The sequence below is a fragment of the Strix uralensis genome, chromosome 2, assembly GCF_047716275.1.
Source record: "Strix uralensis isolate ZFMK-TIS-50842 chromosome 2, bStrUra1, whole genome shotgun sequence".
Lineage (NCBI taxonomy): Eukaryota > Metazoa > Chordata > Aves > Strigiformes > Strigidae > Strix > Strix uralensis.
In genome coordinates this window covers 73,167,272-73,190,232 of record NC_133973.1, presented here as the reverse complement: position 1 = coordinate 73,190,232, position 22,961 = coordinate 73,167,272, and the positions used below count along the sequence as shown (strand labels likewise).

The 22,961-nt window shown below is 38.2% G+C and overlaps 1 protein-coding gene across 3 annotated transcripts in view; it reads left to right on the top strand.

Annotated features, from left to right (window-relative positions):
* The window catches only part of MYO16 (myosin XVI), a 403,249-nt gene that overhangs the window by 119,217 nt on the left and 261,071 nt on the right, over positions 1 to 22,961 (top strand). For all 3 annotated transcript variants that reach the window (XM_074859294.1, XM_074859293.1, XM_074859292.1), the window contains exons 3-4: positions 10,496 to 10,566; positions 14,406 to 14,549. In XM_074859294.1, coding sequence (XP_074715395.1) covers positions 10,496 to 10,566; positions 14,406 to 14,549 — 215 coding nt within the window. The remainder of the gene's footprint in view (positions 1 to 10,495; positions 10,567 to 14,405; positions 14,550 to 22,961) is intronic.

Genomic DNA, 22,961 nt, shown 5'->3' with positions numbered 1-22,961 from the left:
GTTCAAATTTAGTTAAATACAGGTTAATGCTGTAATGACATCTAGAGGGCCAGCTGCTCCCTGCAGGTTGGGCCACTGGGAGTGTGAGGACCTCCCCGGAGCAGCCGGCCAGGGCCTGGCAGCCAGGGCCTGTCCCACCCCCCCAGCCAGGATCCGGGCAGCCCCAGCCCTGGACATCAAGGCATCTCCCTGGGGCTGGGTCAGGGTTGGTCTGGGACATCAACATGTGGGTAGGGTCAGGATCAGGCCCGGTGAGGGGAAGCAGGGCCAGACACAGCCCCAGGATGGTCAGGCAGGCTGTGGGGATGGGGACAGGCTGAGGCCAGGCCAGGACATGGGCCCATGGGTAGGCCCGGCTCAGTGGGGCTGGGGCCTGTGGCTGGGCAGGGCAGGGCTGTGGGCACCTGGGCTGTGGCATCTCCAGGGCTGGGGCTGACAGCCCCAGTGAGCTGACATGGGGTCCTGGGCTGTGGGCAGGATGGGGAAGCACTGAGGATGGGTAGGGCGGGAAGGTCCTCAGTGATCTCAGTGCACTGACAACTACACAGCATCCAACATCCAATGTTGTTACCCAAACTGGATATAAGTTCTTTAAGTGAAAGGTAGCAGTGAAGAGCATGGTACTGGTTTAGGGGTGCAGGAATTGACTTCAGGCTTGCTCTCCTAGAGCTTCTTCATGAACTGGCGTGCTATTGCTGAATCATCTAAAAAAGAGTGTGAAGTCTGGAGGGAAAAAAAAGAAGGAAAACTAGCAGGCTGAGTGGTGTGATTTGTGAGTAGAAATTTGAGAGCTACCCAATATGATAAGGCCAAGTATTATTAATGAATTACAGTATATTGTGACCTGGTGGGCTTCTTCCAGCACCTACTTAATGATCAAATTAGAACACAGATTATTTTTAAGAGGATCAGATTGTAGCCATATTAATCTATAGAGTATCTGCAACACATAAACACCAAATCTGGGAAGGAATTGGATTAGAGTTAGTAGATACATCAAGACAGGTGTAAATAAAATCAGTACGAGGAACAAGATAAGTGTAAATAAAATCAAAGAAATATGCCGGTTGTATGTAGATGATGGAGAACTCTTTTGGGTAGCGATATCTGCCAGATAAAGCACTCAATATTCCTTATTTGGAACACTTAATGTTTTTTTAACAATTGTTCTGTATTTTTTGTTTATGCAGTTATAGTAGTCTGTATATTAAAAGGGGGATATTATATTGATTGCACTCTGTAGTGGCCATGTACGTGTCATGATTTGCCTAAAAAAAGAATTGTATCACTCCAATCACACTGTTTTAATTGAATTTGTACTCCTAACTCCCACAAGGGTGCATTTGCACCAGTAGGGAGGTATTTCTGTTTGTTCAGTGCGTTCCTCAGTAGAGAATCAAGTTATATCAATAAAATGTTTGCTTACATTGATATACCTCTATGCTCATTGGATGGTATACCAATGCTATATTTTCTACTGTAGAAATTTTCATTCATATTTTTATGATCCTGTTCTTACCACTGCTCTTGCTGCATGCTCTTTGTATCAGTTTTAGCAATTGAGTGGCTGCAGAGGAAGTCAGTTCAGAAACTGATCCAAGAGAGAGTGAACCAGCCCCCCAAATCAACAGTTACCTTCTGTGTCAGCTCTCTGAACCAATTCACCTACCTGTTGCACAGCTGATGGGGCTGATGCAAAGAAAGAAAAGGTGTCTTGGAGCCACTGACATAATTTTGACAGTAGCCTAAGGATACAAACAATACCAAAGGACATTTGAAATGTGTATTTCTAACATTTTAAAACTAAGCTAAAATTGAGGTTACCGTTAGTTGCTCTCCTTTCTGTCCTGCTCTGCTTCTGTTTTACCCTTCTGTTCTCCTATCTTTATGCTCATCTTGAAGTGAGCCAGGGAGCTAAATCAGCTTTCATAAGGTTAGCCTTCAGCTGGTTTAGTTCCCCATACCAGCTCATGGCAGAGTGACCTGTGCCATTGCTACGCAAGGTCAAGGGCAGGAGCGTGTGAATGGAATCATGAACAAGAGTGAAGCAGCTCCAATTTTGACAATATAGATGTCACAAACTACACCCTGTGAAAGGGTGTGCCTGAGCCACATATGTCAAGTGGTGAGATATTCCTGGAACCAGACATTTCCTTCATAGCTCTGGTCACTCATACCACATGCACCACTCTTTTGGATTAATGCATGGATAGCTAATAACCCTAGTTTGTATTATACTGCCTAGTTTAAGTTTGCTTCCTTGTGCAAACCCTAGGAATTCCACTATGCACACAGACTCTAACAGCCAGTGGTCTACAGCTGATAATTAGTACCATTTAGCAGCTGCTAAGCAGGGTAACAGCCTGTTATCCTTGAAGATCTCTAACACAAATCGTAATGACTTGCTTACACTGCTTCTAAACCACCTGGCATAAACTTGCTCTGTATGGTGTGGGAGTTAAAAGAGGGGCTGAGTCTTGCTTCATATGGAATATAAATCAGCAGTAATTTGATTTATGCCAATTAAGTAATGTTGGCATAGGATCAACATAAATGATGGGTGAAACAGAGGGGGCATTCAGTCCATTCAGCAGAAAATTTGTGTTCTATGCAAATTCTTTAACTTTTGCTGTTACACTAGGGAAAAACATGGGATGGCAATGGTTTTCAAATTAAGCCACTGACCACAGAATGAGTTATTTTGCTGATGTGTGTTTTAGTATTTATCATTTAATGACTATAGGATTGGAAAGTTGCAAAGCCTGAAATAAATTTAACATATTTACTAAAATATTGTGAAGATCTGAATCATTTATTCAATTCAACAAACATTTGAATGTACAATTGGTTGTGTCTGTAACAGAAAAGTTACCCTAAAAATTACACTGGTAAATTTACGAGCTTTCAAATTGACACAAGTGGGGAGAACCCAGTGGGGTGTGAGCTTTTCTAATAACTGACTGTAGCCTGCTGATGATGTTCTTGTTGGTTTTAGTCACCTTTGTCAGGACGTCCAGGAAAACCCACACATGGGAGATGGATAAAATATGTATACAGAATGCAATAGGTGACCTAAATGCTAAGGTATTAGGTTCCTTTTTTTTTTTTTTTTCTTTTTAACCTTGAAATAAATAACCCATAAGCTAGTTGGAAGTGAAAGCTTTGAGAAAAGCCATATTTTACTGTATGATCTACTACTTTCTCCTAAGGTTAATTTTAGAGTGTTCATTTTACAGTAAATTTTTTAAAGCTTTGTTTTTATTGTAATTTTATCTCACTAACAGAAATTCAAAATTCAGTCAGGACTGTGTTACCAGTTTTTGATGACTCAGCTATTTTGGCCTGGAAGGTAGCTCTGCTGGCAAAACCCCTGTGTCAGCTATGATGATAGAAGCAATATTTTTAGTTAAGCATGTCTTATTTTGTGAGGTGGTGTTGAATCATTTTAGCAATAAGTCTATAATATATACAGTTCTTAGTTGCACTGAGTTAATATCACAGCTTTATAAACAAATAAGACCTTACCTCAGCAGTTTTCTCCCTGTGACCCAGCCAAAGATCTTGAATTAACTCTTTGAATAGTTAACTCAAAAGGGAGGCAAAACAGGGGATCACCACCATTGCCTAGTAACACTGGGTGTGCCCCTTGCACACAAGACCTTATGAATAAATGTCCTACAAAAAAAGAAAAAAAAGAGACATCAGATATAGCTATTAGGCAATGTGACCCACTTATTTTTAAATCTTGTTCCTCTGAAATGATTTCAGTCTACGCTGCTTTTCCACACGAATATCTGTCTTTTCAGAGTCTTAGAGATGCTTTGCCTGCCTTATCACAGCTTAACTCAGGTGTCACGTTTCACTGCTGCCCATTGTCACTTTTGAGTAATTTGTATCACTGTGCTTGGGCGCTGTAAGAGGCACACACTAGCATTTTTTAAGCCATTAGATCTGTGGCCTTAATATTTTCCAGTGGAGGCACAGACTGCTTTATATTTCATGTATATAAAAATGAAATGAAAGAGGGGGAATTTGCCAGAAGTTGTTGTTTTAAATGTAGCAGTTATTAAATAAACGTAGTCCCAAAACTCATAAATTATTCTGGCTATGTCTACAGTGCTAGAAATATCTGCTCCACTGAGGGAACTGTGACCCTCCTCACAGATCTCATGGGATTTTGACTTTGTGTCTGAGTGGCCCAGAGACATACCATTCATTCTTATGTGGTTTTCTGTTCAGGGTACCTCAGATAACAGGAGAGCTGTGCCCTTGACCTCCAGGGCAGCAGTGCATTGGCAGGAAGCTGTCAGTGTTGCTGAATGCCTGGGCATGGATGTATAATAGTTGAGAGTTCAAGTCCTGGTGGAAAAGTAGCAGAGGACTAGGCAGAAAGGAAGGGACCTCTCTTGTCATGTGCCTACCTGTGCTGCTTGAAGTTCACTCCCACAGTGGAGTGATTGAGCCCCTCAACTGCTTCCAAGCCTGGGGTCTGACCGATTTTTCCGCAAGCACAACACAGTATACAACTAATGTGTATTTTGATCTGGGCCTAACATTAAAGCTGGGAGAGATGTCATCTGGGGCTGTAGGACTGGCTGTAGCCAGTATAGAAAAAGTAATTTTAATTTTCCTCTCTTCATTTCTGCATTCTGTGAATGGCATAACACTTAGCTGTCCAAATGTTGTGCATATTTCCTTTATGGTTTGTGTTCTTTAATCTTTATGCAGCAAAGTTGGGAATTTATTTCCAAGAGTTCTTCAGAAAATGAGAAGATGAGGTTTGAACAAGTTTGACAGATGTTGCCAGTGATCGCTGGAAGTATTTCAAGGATGGAAAAAGCAGTAGGATTACAAATCAGATGTTTGAAAAGCCCATTAAAGGCATGCCTGCTCTGAAAATGCAGTCAACCGATGGGAAGAGCTTGCTTTGAAAGAAAGTACCAGCTATTGCACTATAGTAATGATGTGGTAAGAGTATTGCTACTGTAAATGTGTTAGGTAAACAAGATAACTTAAAAGAATGATTAAATTACCAACAGTGGTACTTAGATTTTAGAATTTAATTTTAAACTAATCATAGCAAAGGTGTGAGGTAAATATTTTTCGAAGACTACATTAACGAAAAATTTATGACATCATGCTTGATTTCATGTGCTGTTCTGATTAAGAATAACTTATCCAAGACTGGCATTCATCTGTTCTCATACGCAGCTGAGCTGCAGAGCAGATTCCTCATAAGTACCTTTGGTACAAGCTGAAAGTACAGAGTGGCTACTGAGGAATAGGAAAAGAATACTAAAGAGGCATGAAGGTGGCATGATTTTTAAGTGGTGCATCTATACAGAGTTAAAGATGCCAGTGTTGGAGCAAAGGTCTGACTATAGAGTGAGTAAAGGGCAAAATATGACACTTCTTTAACTGGTAGAAGTGGAGGGGGTGGAAGTATGCTATTTCTCTTTCAGTTTCACTTTGGTTGTCCAGTAGTTCAATTTCATGGTCAGTTTATGTCCAAACTGCTTTCAGCTATTGCTGAAAGTGGTGGGTACTCCATTCTCCCTGTTCATACCCATTACCCAGTGCCACATTTCTAGATTGTTGATCTAGTTGAAAACTAATCTTTGCCTTGTGCCAGTGCAAGGCACGTGGCAGAAACATTTAGCCTGAAACAGGAGAAGATTGGTGTAATCCATTCCAGCAACAGCATGGTTGTAGCTAGGCTTCTGCAGTAAGTCATGTTTTTGCACATAATGAAGAAGTAAAGCCTTCCAGCTAGAGTTATTCCTGCTAAACTAAAGAGAACAAAAATAGATGTTACCAGGAACAAAGTTTACACTAGCTAGCTGCTACTCCTCAGAGGAACAATTAATAGAAACATATACTGCTACTCTATCCAGCACAGCAGATGGCCAATGGTTAAGTTTTACATATGTTAGACACTTTTTTTTTTTGTCTTTTCTGTTACTACTAAAACTGGGTTTGCTGCGAGTGCAACATTGCCCTGCTCCTAATTTTGCATTACCATTAGTAGCCGATCACTGGTGAGTTATTGATAGCCCCAGGCCCTCTGAATTAATCTTCCAGGCTCTGATGTCACTTCAGATCTGTACTCCTTTTGTCTGCAGCATATAAGGTCATAGATAGTTCTACATGCCAGAGTAGCTAGATGCTGTTCAACATAGCAGAGCATAAATACTAGTTAGTTATGTTTTCTATAACACCTTTATTATATATGAAATTAGGTGTGAAATTCTACTCTAAGTAGAATTTTCCATGTCAAATCTAAAAGACATCAGAAAATGAATGGACCTGTTTATACACACAAAGGAATGGCTTCAGAGTTTACTGAAAATTTTACTCATTTTTTTTTTCAGGTGTCAGCTTCCTGTTTTCAGTCTCCTCATCTTTTTTGAAGATTTCTCTTTCATGAAAGATTACAAATAAAACAATTTTTGAAAGAAAGTATTGTGAAACTTCCTTAAAAACTACATTAATTAAGAGATATATAGCATTTCTGGAATTTATGACTTTCTGTCCTTATTAGGGCAATTCATCCCAAATTACTAACAGTAATAGACTAGTGGAAAAAATAAACATAAGGTAAAGATTTTCTTACTGATTACTGAACTCTTAAGTGAATGATCTAAGTTAGCTTTATGGTAGGGAGGGAGATTTTACTTCCGTGATCTTTATTTTATTTTTTATTGTGTTTTGCAGGGGGGATGAATTTAAGGAAAGAGAAATATATTTTACATGTCTTTATATGGAGATGAATGTAGCACATAATCTTGATTCAGAATAAAGACTCTTGCCCAGTTGAAAGGAGTGTTTGCCCTGGTAGTCTTTGTGACATGAATTTCCTGAAGCACTGATTAAGCTACATGCAGTAATTAGGAAGAATAAACCAGACAAAGAAAATAACTACTGAGCTTTTATCCACTTACCCTAATTTTCTGTATGTGTTTTGATAATTTGTTTGTGGTCATAGTTATTTAGTATTCTACTTTAAGATCAGAGTTTATGTATTAATTCTTTGGGCTATAAGCTTGGTCTGCATTTCTGCTGGGGGAGGGGGGAATAGAAAGCAAAAACATTCATTCTTATGAATTTCAATCTCAGATCTAGAAATGGTCTGTCATTTTTTGGTTTCAACGACAAGGTGTTGCTAAGTCGATCTGGAAAGGCATTACTTAATTTTGCATAGTTTCTCTATAAGAATCAAGTCTTTGTGGGTTTGATAGAAAGAAAAAACTAAATAAATTGTCTGTATATTCTGTACCCAAGTAGCCACAGGCTCTTTCTGTCACTTGGTTACTATTTTAAGCTCCAGATGAAATTCTTGTGGAATATTTTCAGAAATGCAGTTTCCTAACCCTCTGACCATCCTGCGTGTCCTGTTCCTGCCAAAAGAGAGAGGTTTTCATCCTCTGTCTTTGCTTAGAAGGATGTACCCAAAAACCAGTTTTGGTGATCCCAAGACTCTTAACAATTGAGTTTATCTCAATGACCCAACAAGAAACTCTGCATTTTATTTTTGCTGGGGTCATTTTGTGCCATTAGAGTCAGTTCCTGGATGAAGACGTAGCCAGAGATAAATAAAGTCCTTTCACAAATGGGGAATGGAACAGACCCTTTTGGTTGACTGCTTAATTGGCTTATCCCATCTTGTGGAAACACAAACTGAGGATGTTACTTCATTATCAGTCTTAGTCAGTGTAAGACTTCTGCCACCAAAACACAGCATGCATGCTCTGCCTCCACATGATGTGTGCATTTGTATCCTCTGTGCTGGTGTTTATGGAGCTGTGCTGTTGGCCACATTGATGGGGCTGAAAACTAACCCTGCTAGGAGAGAGAAAAAAGAAAACAAACAAGCAAAAAACTTACTGGTCCAGTTGAATGTGCAGCTGGGTGAGGAGAGGTGGCACAAGGGAAGAGTGGGCCATGCAGTGAATAACACGTCTTCCCCCTTTTGACAACAGTGCAATCTGTGAGAATGCACCATGAAGACGGCACTTTTGAATAATTATATACTCCCACTGATGTCATCAGTTAAAGCCACTCTGAGAACAGAATTATGGCAGTTTAATAATTCCTGCAAATTACATTTTTAAGGACAACCTGCCGTAATTCCCATATTTGCAAATGAGACTATCATTGCAGGTGGAACCAAACCATAGTTCAAATTTTTAACCTGCACACAGAGTCCATAAGAAAGAATGCTACATAAAACCACTGTATTAAGTGTCTGAGAGACTGAAGTGGTTGGAATTTATTTTTTTTTTTTCCCTGAAAAGCAGGAGTGAAGGAAGGGGAACAACTTGCAGTGTTAATTTGTCCAGGTGAAATCCTGACGGGATTGACAGAATGAAATTACTTTCGGAGCCTTAAGATATCTTCTGTGATATGGAATTTGTATTTTCTGGCCTGCTAAAGAAATGGCATGACACAGGAACTTTGAAAATATTAGCTCTTAAGGAGGATGCAGTTGCACACCTATTTAAGGAGGGAGGATAAAACCTGAGGTAGAGGAAACATCTCCATATGTGGTCAACAATTAAAAGAAAGAAGAAGTTTAGTTCTGAACCTTTAATTTTAATGACCTCTGTCTGGATGAGGACAACTGTGTGTTTTAGTATTGAATTTGTGGATCTGAGAGAAGAAAGAAATTGCTTTTTGTCGTTCACCCATTTTTCCCAAGGTTATGAAAATTTGTAAATATTTCTTCACCTTCCCACTCTGCTTCAGTGCTTTTCATCTTGCTTGGCAGTTGTTGCACAGTTCATTTATTCCATGTTTCTTAATGTTCTACTTCTACTTTTGGCGGACATGCAGGGGACAACAGTGACTTCTAATAGTAGTTAGCTTTCAAAGAGGCATTTGCCAGAACATAAAAGTCCTTTACAGTTATATAAATTGAATGAAGCAAAACCTTTGGTGAGGAGAAATAGGTACCATGGAGCTATTCATGAAGTATGAATTTATACAATGATTTGGATTGGTGTTTGATTTTCAAAGTTTAAAAAAGAGCAAAAGATTAAATGGATTTTTAAAGCTATTATAAATATTTGTTCAATATACCCGTGTGTTTACTGTGTGTGAAGTATTTAGTAATGATGATGCCAAGTCTTTAACTTTTTACAGGCTTGCAACCATTTAGCCAAATTTTCTTTCTTAGGCTGAATTTTTCTAGGGCACCTGGTCAAAAATCATTCAACACATTCAGAAAACTTTGCTTGTGTAAATTGACAATATTTGAAAAGAAAACTGACCCTTTTCAGATAGGTCAACTGAATGTTTGAATGCTGTTTAAAAGAAGTTTAAATGTACAGTGAAAATGGAGTTGCAAGATATTCTAGAGAGAAAGAAAACATATACAAAAAATGCATGGGTAAGGAGAAGATGGTGTACATGAGTCTCTTGACAGATTCACAGAAGTTAGAAAAGCCTTGAGACAAATTTATCACCCTGCTGTAGGACAGACACTGAAGTGGAACAGATTTCTGGGGTACTCAGAACTTAAAATTTCTTTGCAGACCTTTGGACAACTCCATCCAGGAAGCTTAACTAAGAGTTAAAACCAGTATTTCCAGATGATGGAGGCAGAACCAGCTGTGTTCCTACACAGGAAACATTATTGGCAGTTATTCTCCTGGAGGGAGGCCTTTTAAAAGGATTCTTCATATCAGTTTAGTGAAGACAGGGCTGCAATGCCAGTGTGGATTCCCTGATTACGTCTGGCATTGTTATTGTGCATGAGTTAGTCAATGTTTTTATTCCAAGTGAAAAGGTTATAAAGGCAATAAAGACCATGGGGAAAAAGTGCTGAATTTTCACACTTGAGTGAGCATCAATATGAAGGGTTGTGGTTTTGCTTGTGTTTATAAGCCTGTTTTCATTTCAAAGGGATTTGATACATGTAACTGGGAGTGGAGTTTGCCTTCAAATACCATTTTAAGAATTATGCTGCGTCAGTGATCTGACAATGCACCGGAAAGGTTAAATTGAGTGTAGATCATTTAGCTTTGGTACGGTGATTAATTTCAAGTGATTTAAGTTATGAACACTAGTTTCAATTATTTACTGAAAAAGCCAACAGATCTCATAGAAGCTCTGCAAAGTAAAATAAAACCAGTTGACTGTGATTTTGCTCCCAAATGAACTAATCAGGTGATTTTGACCTTGGGATGGGGTCTCTCCTCCAGCTCTCCCCTGTCCTCTCCGATGTAATGAACTGACATGCTCATCTGTCCGCTTGAGAAGTCCTTGATGCTGTTCGTATTTAATATCATTATCAGAGGTCCTTTGCTTCAAGGCTTAACCATTAAAATAGATGAGATGGGAAATGCTGACATGATAGTTTTGTAAATGTTATCTGAGAAGTTTGCATATATTATTAAATCTCTTAATGAAGATGATGAAGAATCAGCCTATTAACAGGTCAGAATTAGGTATATTGCTGCATTAATTTTTGTTTCTCTTTTCTTTGGTATTTCAGTGCTACGGCTATTGAAGGATGGTGCTGACCCTCATATGCTTGTTTCCTCAGGAGGCTCGTTGCTCCATCTGGTAAGAGTGATTGAAGATTAGTGTTAGTGACTGTAGATAAATATGGTGGGATACTGAGTAGCAGATTGGGCATATTAAAAAAAAAGGGAAGGCTTAGCAATAATTTTTTATCTACACTGCCCTCCACGGTGGTTATGATTGCATCCAGCTATGCGTGTGAAATAAATGGTTGTTTTCAAATTGCTTATGAAAGGATAGATCATGTCATAGAAATGGTAACTAACAAAGTAGAATGAAATGTTTTATTTATAAATTATCTGTGCAGTAAGAAAGAACAAAGGAAATAATGCTTGATTCTGAAGATAGAATTATATGGTTCAGAGATTCACAGGTCCTATATGAAAAAACACCATGATGTAACATTTTTCCTTTTGTTTTTGTCCATATTTTCTTGCACCAATTTCCTACATGTGGATATTTAACACATTATCTGCATTTAGTTTGTCATTATTTGCATAGCAATTTAAATTAAGTAGCTGGAAGATAAAAGGAAAACAGTTTGTATACAACGATAAAAAGAGAAGCAAGATGTAAGGGCATGTGGAGGAAAGACTGATGGGCAGACAGAAAGAAAATACTGCTAAAATAAATGTGACTTTACAAATACAAGGGCATAACAGATCTAGTGAAAAGTCTGCTGGCAGAGTGTTTAATTTTAGAACCGTTAGTTTAAGTTTCTCATAGTATGTACACAAAATAGAGCGATTTCTTGATGAAAAAAACGATCCTATAACATTACTGGACTCCAGCACACCTGCGACCATGCTGTTGCACAATGTAGTGTTTCCCTTGGGTAATTAATCTGTGTTTTCCATCTTCCATGGCCATGCTACTTACCAAGGGCTTTGGGAAATAGAGGCCTAGGTAAGGGGAGGGTGCAGTAATGAGTTGAAACAGAGAAAATTTAAGTTCTCTTTTCTGTCCTCCAACTATTTGCCAGCTGCAAAGGTGCTCAATCACTCTTTAAAAATACAGCCCATACAAGGTGTTACCTTTGGGATTTCCAAAACTGAGGCATCCCAAATCTTATCCTGTGCTGAAAGCCCTGGGAGACAATCTTATCCTCAGTGTGGCTGATGTGACATCTGTCTCACTGGCATTTTAAAATAGAAGAAATAAAAATCCATCTTTAGGGATTTTAGGCTGCTTTGTCTAGTTCAGCTGATGCACACTTTTAACTGCAGATAAAATCTGGAGTTGAACTGTGCCTTTTTAGGTTTCTTGATCCCATCCCGCCCCAAATCGCTGTCACAGTCAGTATCTCTCCACTGGTGCCTGCTGCTTCACAGGCACACATATGCTTCCAAAGGAGGGAAAGCTTCCTGCAGTAAGAAATATGCAATAGAGAAATGTGTGTAACCTACTGCCTCAATTTAGTCAATTACTTGTAAGTACTCATAATTCGTTTACAGGAAAATGCTGGTCCTATTTGAGATAGGGGCAAACCTGATTTCGACGAAACTTGGATTTGACCCCAATTTGGGAACAGTACAGATAGGAGAGGAGAGTCATGATACAGGGAAACAAGTAAGCCAAGTTTGTTTTCCTGCAAGAACTCAAAATAGTAGTTTAGCATGCATCTTTATGCCCACTCAGATCCGTTCTAAGTACTAGTTTTATCACTATAGTTCTATGCAAGCTGCTTTCTCCAAAGGGGAGTTTATTCTTTTCAGGTGTAGGGTAAATGTTTTTATTCCAGAATGAATAGAAAATGTATTTATGTTCACATTTTACTTAAAACCTGATTCATGATCTAATTCATTCTTCTATTTCTGTTAACTTCCAAAATGTGATCTATTTCTACAAAAAATCAAATGTGACACTTCATAAAGATTCTGTTGCTACCTCTGTAGACAGTATCCCAATATAGTTGAATCTCAGGGAAGCAATGGGAGTTTCAAAGGTATTCACTGAACTCTCATTAGACTCCATGAGAGAAGTAAAAAAAAAGAGAGTACTTGCCTGAGTTGCCCATTCAGTGGGAAGCACATACTGTCATATCAATTCATGCAGCAGTCACCCAACCTGCCCTAGTAACAAACTACATCATGCCAATTTTTTCATGGAACTTTGACTGAGATTGCCCAATTGCTTCACAAAATCCATTAAACAAGAATCAAGGAGCAGCAGCAATTAAATTGCTGCTACAAATCTAGGCTGTTTTCAGATTAGTAACTAATCACAAAAAGGTCTATATCTATTATAAACCCATGAGTTCTCTCACTTTTATGATTCTCTCCCCCATCCCACCAGGGGGCAATGAGTGAGCAGCTGGGTGGTGCTTAATTGCCGTCTGGGGTCAAACCATGACAATTACTAATACACAAAACGGTTCAGTGACATCTGTCATTTGTTTTGTATGGAAGCTCTCTAGAATTTTTTTTGCTTAATAATGCCTTGAAACTGTGATTGGTATGAGATTATGTTGATCTATATTATAAAATGTTCTATCTCTGATTTGTTAAGATTTGAACATTGAACAGCTCAATGTAAGTTATACTACTTATACAATGAATAATACTGATGCAAGAAAGCAAAACTGTTTCTAGAGCTGTCAGGTAAGTTATAAGCTAAAGCAAATACCTCAGAACTTAATTTCTGTTCTATAATTCAATGGTTAGTATGTTTGGTAATCATTTAAAGCAGGACTGCTTTTTAGCCTGATAGAGTTTAATCTTCATTTTTTTGAGTTGTCTATATTTATGATTGAAGTACCTGCAGCTCCTACATTCAGTTGAATATCTCAGCTATGTCTTGACTTCCCAGTGGAAGCCAGTTAAGCACTTTTACTTCTTCCCCTTTTCCTCCAGTGTCCTGGCTTCTATGCCAGATTAATACATGCCATGGTACGGTTCCACATGTGATACAGACCTAACAACATAATTATTTAACCTGCACTTGCAAACTATCTGCAGATTTCACTATATCTGTACTCTTAAGTGTATATGTGTGCTTTTTGGGACAGGGAAATATATAGCTTCAAATATTGGAAGAGGCATAGATATTAAGGGTTGTATTGAAAGCATCTAAGTATCTAATAGAGAAAATTAGTCTCCCTGTAACCTCTCTCCAATGGGGAAAGAAAGAGGATCCTTTAGTAAAAAGTTACTGAGTTTGTATGTTAGTCCAGAGTTAGGATCCTAACTCAGGTGCCCTGATTGTGTTTTAAAGTATTATCCATAAGCACATCCATAAAAAGTCACAGATGTGACAGAGGAGTAAGCTCAGAACAATGACTAAGCCACTTTCTTGTTCTCTGCCAAAATTAGTGACCTCCATCATCAAAACAAAGTATAGAACTATGAACATGTGTACAACCCCCGCCCTGTCCCTGCCCTCAACACACCCCTAGTGTGCAGAGTATTTATCTGTCAGAGACACTTGAATAGGAATCAGTGTAGTTAGTGGACTGGAAATAGGAGTGATTATGGAGAAGCGTGTATTATTGCTATGAACTGCATAAAAGTTCACATTTATGTGGGTGTACATATACTGAGATGCCACTACTCATGATGTGATCATCATGCACTGACGCTGGTGCACTGATTTGAAATGACAATATTGAAGAGAAAGCAAACCTCATCTTTACTGTAGATTTCAGCAGATTTCATATAGTGCTTTTTCACAGGAAATAAGGGATTCTGTGAATCATGCACATGCAAGTTGTAGTCTCCAGAAAACTATTTCTATTTGTCAGCTGTTGTTCCCTACAAATGGCAGTTTAACTACAGTGCATCATCTGCTCAATTTAAATGTTAAATGGAGCAAAAATTGTATGTAATGAATTCAGTTGTACACTGAGTAAAATATCATCACTAATCTGCTCTTCTTTCTTCTAGTGTGCCCGCTATGATAATGCATTTGCTGCAGAAATTCTAATCGACAGAGGAGTAAATGTAAATCATCAGGATGAGGATTTTTGGACATCAATGCATGTAGCCTCTGCCTGTGATAATCCTGATATTGTCCTGCTACTGCTACTAGTAAGTAAAGCAATCCAATGCATTGTGTTCTTCAAAAGAAAACAGAATGTAACACCACAAGGTCTGAAACTGCTGTATGAATGCAATATATTACTACTAATCATATCAGTGAAAGCATATATTGTGTTTGTTTGTTTCTTGATATTTTTTTGGTGCTCAGGATTTTTAGATGGCATTTTTAGGCCTTCAATGAGAATAGTGTGCTCAGGAGCTTATATGTCTGATAAACACTCAGTCCCAAATGGGGTATTTGGATAATTTATTTTCTAGTCACTTTCTGTTAAGGGTTGAGTTCACAGACAGTCTTATAAAAAACTCCTTCTTGAAAGCAAGTATTCACTCAATTACACTCCGTATTCATAAAGAAATGTTTGTGGACATGAACAACTTTGTCGTTTTGAGGCAGAGTTTACCCAGTATAGTAATAGATAATGCATTCAGCCTTTGTAGAGGACAGCTTTGTTCATTTTGTGCTTCCATTCCTAGGATCACAGCTTATAGTTTTACACCATGATATTAATGCAGCTCTTTCTCCCAGTTTATTTTATATTACTCTTTAAAACAATAGTGCTGAAACAGTTCACAATCTAACTTATGGTTTTCTATTATATTTGTAGAATTTTAAAATTTGTATGTTTTTAATTGGTTATTGCAAGTAGATCATCATTTCTTAGCATACTTATAATGGTATTTCAGTGTTACAGGTAAAATGAAGGGAGAAATATTTTTAAAGACTGTATACTTGATAACAGCTTTCATGAAATCACTTTGGGAGATTGTCTAGTCCAACCTCCCTGCTTAGACCAGAGCCAGCTACAGCAGCTTGCCCAGGACCATGTCTCCAAGGATGGAAAGTCCACAAACTCACTGGGCAACCTGGACAGAAAGAAAAGTTTTTTATTTGGTTTAAACACCATTTCCTGTGTTTCAGCTTGTGCATATTTTCTTTTGTCCTTTCACTGAGCACCTCTGAGTAGAGTTTGGGTCCTTCTTTACTCCCCTCATCAGGTATTTACACACATTGGTAAGACCCGCCTGAGCCTTCTCTTCTCAAGGCTGAAGAGTCCCAGCTGCCTCAACCTCTCCTTGTATGGTAGATGCTTCAGTCCTTTCATCATCTTTGTAGCCTCTTTGCAGGACTCACTCCAGTATGTCCATGTCTTTCTTTTACTGGGGAGCCTGCGGTGGTGCCTCACCAGTGGTGGTCTCTCACCAGTGCCTAGGTCTGCTGGCAACGAAGTCCAAGAAATCTATGTCCCTCTTTGCTGCAAGGGCACATCGTTGGCGCATGCTCAACTTGTTGTCCTCCAGGTCCTAGTCCCAGAAATTTGTGTGGGAAGCTGTCCATCTAGACAGTAAGAAACACTAAAGAGTATAGCCTAAATTTTGTCCTTCAGAATTGTCATCTTGTAGGGAAATATATGTCTCTCCTTGAAGGTAATATCTGGGAACACAGCTCTGGATATGTATGCCTACACTAGGTCAGTGATGGGAGGGGGGGGGGGGTGTTAACCAGTGTGATACTGATTAGAGCCATCTGAGATTTTGAGGACTTGAATCTAAATGTCTCCTCTTCTAGAGAAAAGTCAGATCAATGTCCGTCTTAGAGAAGTATTTCACTAGACTGTTAGATAGATTTCATAATGTAGTTATTTTCTTAGGAATGCCTTGGTGCTTAATTGCTAATGCTAAAGCATAATCAGCAGGTTAAGTAGCATCCACAGAGATTAATGTGATAGATTACACCTTAGAGCTATTATTTCAGGCTTTCTTGGTTACATGTGAGCTCTTTCTAAGATATACAGATATTCTTTCTTCTAGCACATATGCTTCATTTTATAGAAAACAGGATAAATAATATCCTGTATGAAATTAGAAAATAAATGAAAAATAAAATCTTTTATTCAGTTCAGAATTAGTGATACCTTCCTTCCCTTCATCTCATTTCTGAATTCCTAAGTTTCAACCTTTATTTGAAATCAGAACAGGTAACTCTTGAAGATTTTCCTGCATAGACTCTAGTTCCATCACACCAAATTGCATAGAATTTCTGAATGGAGAGATTCTTCCCCTAAAATGTTGTGTTCTTCATAAACATGTAATGTGCTTTTGAATTGCTATGACAACTTTAATGAAACAAAGGTTTTTTCAGTTGTTGTTTCGTGTTTGTTTTTTTTTTTTTTTTTTTTAATGACCTAAGACTCATTGCATTTAGAATCTCATAAGTCAAAGCCATCGTGTTGAGTTATACTTCATGGAATATATGAGTGTGCTGTATTCAATAATCTTCTGATTTTCTTCAGCATAGTGAGTTATAGTAGTATGATTTTGAGTCTGTGACTATGCTAACTATAACCTAATGCCATGTATCTGAAAGAAGTACTGTGGCTACTATCTGACCTTCTGTAAATGGCATAGGCTTCACCAAACCCTTTGTTTGGGACCTGGAATTACTTTTACTCTGTCCTGTGGTTGCTTCTTCCAATCTGTAACTTTGGTTTTAACATTGATCCGTACCAGATCTTCTGTGGTATTCTTTTAGGATTCTGATGGTCTCTGAGGCTACAGCGGCTCTAGAAACCAGACAGAGGTGTCTAGGAGTCTTCCTGGGTGCTGCACCGCAACCATCTGTACTAGCAAACTGTTTGAATGTCCTCTGGCATGACTTTGGCGTGTGTCATCTGGATTCCTTCCAGGCAATTCCCTGGCATGGTTTTGAAGCTGGAAAGTCCCAGGGACCAGTTTGTATCCAGCTGTCACATTGTAGAGACTAAGAGTCTTTACTGGACTAAACAAGGTCTCTTCCATGCCAGCTGGCTTCAATGCCTAGAGTTTTCCCAGGTCCATTTGATTTAATATTAGAGATACAGCCTTTGTCATGCTTGAAATGTCTGTTTTCTCAGCTTTTCTATTATGAGTATAATTAGGTCCAATAAATGTACAATGCAACATGTATAAACCTGATTTTCTGTTCTTAGTACTTAAAATAGTATTGCTTACTTAACCACAGTCATCAGATATGTTTGATAGGAGTATCCCATTCTAAACATTGTCACTACTGTTGGCAAATAAAGGATAAAATTTCCAGAAGGTGATATTTTATCTCTTGTATTACCTCAATCTGTTTAATGTATATACTTTTGAAGCCTGTGCATCCTTTGGATTTTGTGTGTACTCCTAAAATGATAAACAAATTAGAACAGAGAAGCCTATCTATAAAAACTCTTGTATTGTGGGAAAGTCTTGTAATGTGGGGAATTTTCAGAAATACTGAATGCTGTGCTGTTGTAAACATTAATAGAAACAGTTGGGGTTATACAGGGCACTTCTAAAATTTACCCTGCCTGTTTTTGCAAGAAGCCCAGTCTAATTAAGAATTATTAAGTATTTCTACCCAGGGTTATATCCACACCTATTTTTCATCTCCCATCACTTGAATGTTGTTTGGTTTAGTCCCTGTTTATTACAAGCTGTCTTCTGAAGTTTCTAAGTATCTTCTGGTAACTTGGGATAAACAAGTCATCTCATATATTAAAGTTTCGGTAGGCAGCGTTACATCCATATGGATTTTTGCAGGTAGTGTTTGATTTATCTATATTATTTGCAATAAGTTCTGATAAATTTGCCCACATTTTAGGTGGTCAGCATTTTTTAAGGCAGAACTTCCTTAACTTCATAAATAATAACTTTATGTTCTCCCTTGTGGAGTGGGAAATAAATAGAGTATTGTGGCAGAGGAAGGGAATTAGGTAAGCAATAGTTTTTGAACCATGACATTAATGCTGCTTTTAATAACTTTTGACAAAGTGAAGATGGAAATTGAGGTCGGAGGGAAGTATTTTTCACAACTCTGAACTGTCTTTGTGTGAGCATTTGGTATTAGGAATTATTTTGCCCTGAAGTTAGAGTGCTTCATGGGCCATGTCTAATATGTAGCATGAGCCTGGATGATGCTGCTGTGAGCTACAGGCAGCATCTATTATGCTACGGTTTTTAATTGGAAGAGAAAATAACACTTCATGTACCCTCATGAATTACTTCTAGATAAATATTTCTTCTGGATTGACTTTACAACATAGACAGTGCCATATTATCTGTTTTAAAGATGTGAGCTGTGCAAATTCTGATTCCTGGAAAACTGTGATAGAGACTAGTGGAGGTTTCCTCAGTGAGGACTTAAAATGTTTCATGAAGGGAAAATAGAAAAAAGGGAATATTGGGTATATGTAGTTCCCAGAAGGCTATTAATGAAGACTTAATTAAGCATGCCCAGTTTCTGATTTTATCCCACTTTTGGTGGTTTTCATGTTTCTCTGGCTGAGACAAGGTAGGGACTTCTCATTCATCAGCTTAGCTGTGGTAACTCACTATTTCAGTCCTCGGGTATATACCAAAGAGAAGTAAAGCTTGTTAGCTGAAATGCCTTTCACTGAGAACTAGGAGGGGCTGTACCTGTTTGCAATGTGATGATCTGCTATCGTGTCCTGTTGGAACACTACTGGAATTGTAGGCACTGTTTTTGGAATAAATGCAGAATGAAATGCTTGAAGCTATTTTTTTCCATCCCAACATTTTACCCAAGGTGGTATAGCTTTCCAAGGACATATTTATGTCTTCTCCATTTTGTAGCTGTCAGCAAGGGGGGTACAGGGGGAGGGACAGGCATTGGACAGTAAAGCCAGGAAATGTATCCCATGTCTGCTAAATAGCCAATGAAGAACTTGCCCCCGAGGCAGCTGCTAGCACATGAGGAAATGTAGAAATCAAAGGTAATCCGTAGAGGTCTGGTTGCCATACATGCAGATGAGGTGGTAAAGGTCAGATTCATCAATTGTTGCCTGGTCATATCACTGTTGGGCATTTTCCCCTTGGAACAGGGGACCGTTTCTGTGGATGTTGTATGAAGGAGGCTCCTGTAGCAGATCAGGTAGAGTGCTGAAGTGCCTTTCATTTAAGAACAAAGATGCATAGGCTTGTATATATTTGTGCACACATGAAATCTCCGAGAGAGTATGAAAAGCAACCAGATTTATTAAAAGTGTCTGCTCTGTCTTGCATCACCGCCTTTTGCAGGCTCAGGACTTGACCTGCTGACAGCAATCTGTCCGGTTGGGTGTGTTCCTTTCCCATCATCTCTGGATGCATTGCAACATTGTATTTTACGTTAATTTCCTTTAGTTGTTTTTATATTGAATTGAAAGACTAGCTAAGATTTGTAACTTCATATCCAAAGTTCTTTGTGGTATTGAAAATGCTACTTGAGTTACAGAATGTCCAAGGTACTGGTTTTTGGACACTGCTCATGCTTTGATAGCTGGAGGAGAGTGTTTAGTCCACTCTATCACTTTAAATGGCTGTAGCTTTTAACTGGCACCCATTGCTTGCAGTCTAATTGTTCCTCCACAATATATGCTTTCTACCTTCAAATAATTTTAATTGATATATATGAGTCGTTAACCTTCCTTTAGTTGTGTACTGTTCAGACTACCATCAGATATAGAACATTAATACTGTTGCAGTTTAGTAAATTAACCTTGGCTACTCGGGCAGTAGGGTATATAGATAAACATACCACTTTGTAGAACCTTGGGTTGTTTGTGGTTTTTTTAATCTTAATTTTTCTTCAGTCTGACAGTATTATTTATTATCATGAATTCTCTGCTCTAAGAATCAGCACTGGATCACTAAAAAGGCAAAGGAGGTCAAGCTGTTCAGCCAACCCACTTCCTCTCCTCTGTTCTTCCACCCCAAAGCATTTCAAAATTAAATGGAAAAAATATAAGTGGTCAAATTCTGATTCATGTCTCTGCAATTCCATGATACCTTTAGTTGGATCCTGACCCACTGTCTTCTCTCCATTTTTGACACATGGTGTTTAGGTATTTATTAAAAGGTTCACAATCGTATTGATCTCCTATGTTTAGTTCCTTTTCTCAAGATAACTATGATTGTTACAAACTACAGGTTTCGTTTTGACTTGATGTTGCACTTTAATTTCAGAGCATGTCACAGGTAATTCATCATTGAGCTGTACTGTTGAGCTCACACATAACAAGTTGATAGTTACGGATTTTCTTTTTTTATGTACTTTTCGTTTTGCTTTGGGGAGTTGTTCTTTTCCCTCCTCCTCATTCCCAAATGGTCACAGAATCTTTTGATGTTGACTGACCTAAGGTTGAGAGCAGCAGAGAAAAAGAAAGCAGGTGAGAATGCATTTTTATAGTGTAATTCACTTTATTTTACCATCATCAGGAGGCACCTTTTAGTGGGCAACATGAATGTAATATTTTCACCATCTGTAATGCAGATCTTGTCAAACGAAATGAGGAACGCAGAGAAAGTATCTTAGTGTTTGAACAGCACTTTACACAGTGGAGATTTATTCTTTCATAGACCTGAAACCATTACTGTAATAAACATGGCAGTTAATTAACTAGAATGGCAGAGAGCAGCACTACATCCTCAGGGATTTTTACATGTAGATAAAGAAAAATTGGGGAGTAGAAAGACATTCTTAATATATTCTTTTTACTGACCTTACTAGGAAAAGCAAATGTAACTACTCTCTGCCAACCAATTAAATGTGTTTCACTGGGTGCTTTTTGGAACCTAGAACTGAAGCACAAAATGCAGTTCTGGCATAGAAGGCTAAAAGTACAATTGCTAAAAAAAAAAAAAAGAGACTAAATATTTTTTCTCTCCTCTTTTTAAGAACTTAGGAAAATCTGTGCTCAGCAGCGTACAAAAATGAGTTATGCTGGAATCATTCATTAGATTTACAGTCACCAACAGTAGCTGAGCAGTGTTAGTTAGACAGAGTATTTGAACAGTATAATGCTGTCCACTGTATGTGTAATCCAAATTTGCTGATCCACCTCTGCAAAATTCTTTATGCCATGAGAATAAACCATATGACATGACACTAATGGAACATTAAAAGTCAAATAGGAGGAATATAGAGAATACCAGATACTTTCAGTAACATATGATTTGTCCTTCAATATGATTTGTTGTTCAAAGGGAAGACCTTAATATATTATTAATTAATATTTCCTCATCTCAGTGGATAATTTTTACAGAAATTATAGCATCACAGTATAGACCTCTCACTATTTCATCTAGAGAGATTTGAAAAAAGAAAAAAGTTTAGTATAGGATTTGTTTTTGCATAACATTAAAAGGCCATCTCTAAATGTTTCTGTGATTTTGGAGTTAGTTTTGGAAGTTTTGGGCCCAGTTAATTTATCTGAATTCACGAGTGTCAACTTTGTTGGACTGAAATTGAAAACATTTCATCCATGCTGTATTTTTTAGCTAGGTTGACTGGATGTGAATTTTAGAGCCTATCAAGTAACTTCAGGGCCAACTTCTCACTGAGAACTAGACTACACTTACAAGAATATTTGGTAGAAGACAGATTTAAAGTATCAAGAAATACTACATAAACATTTTAGTCAAAATGTTCATGCTGGTAAAATGTGAAAAGTGTAAGCCCTGTGCTGGAATTTCAGCCTGGGACTTGAATTTTATTTTTTTCTTATAAGCCACATAGCTTTCTCTTATCTTTATCAACTGTGTCTGTTCCTGCTCTGTCTTTTTGTAGTCTGGCCTCTTGCTCAAAGTGTAGATCTGTGACATACTCCTTCAAGTCCTTGTGATTGTTAGGATGTCTGTTATCTAGAAACTTCTGTCTTCCTTTGTCCTCATTTTCTTGGGCTCTCAAATTGTTGCCAGAGATATTGAGAAGGATTTTGGTGCAAAGATAATGTTCCCAGGGGGTGCTGGGTCTTTTAGGCCACCACAACAAAAACAAATAACAGATCATGTGCAGTGTGGAGCTTACTAGGGAAGAAGTGGGATGAAAGGGAGATTTCACAGTCTTCATCTCATTACAAGGAACCAAGATACTAGAAAATTATGCAAGGGTAGATAGTGCTTTTTGCTCCCTCAGCTTGTGCTTGAGGTACCCCATGCCTTACAGGCCATGTGTTGGAAAATCTGGTGAAGTTGTTTATTAGACATGTGGGTGAAGGCAGTTTTTTATCACACTACAAACTGGGTGCTAAGCAAAAATCTCATGTATGTGGGAACTGTACAGCTGTGTCTGTGCTATTGTGACCTCCAAAGGTATATTAGGTTGTCTTGGAAGGGCAGAGATTCTCTATACTTGCCTGTGTTTGTCCTCATCTTAGTGTGATAAGAAATAATTTAAATTTGGAAATTGAAAATTGTCAATTTTGTTTCTAAGTCTCACTCATCAGAGTACTGAAGAGCTATTTGGATTTTCAGTGCAAATCAAGCAATCAGTAGAAATAAGCTATTATGAAAATTTAGCTTTCTCTGTATTGAAACTTAAGGATTCTACAAAAAGATCATTACATGCTGCATAAAGGAGAGAGTATAGAAGAAACT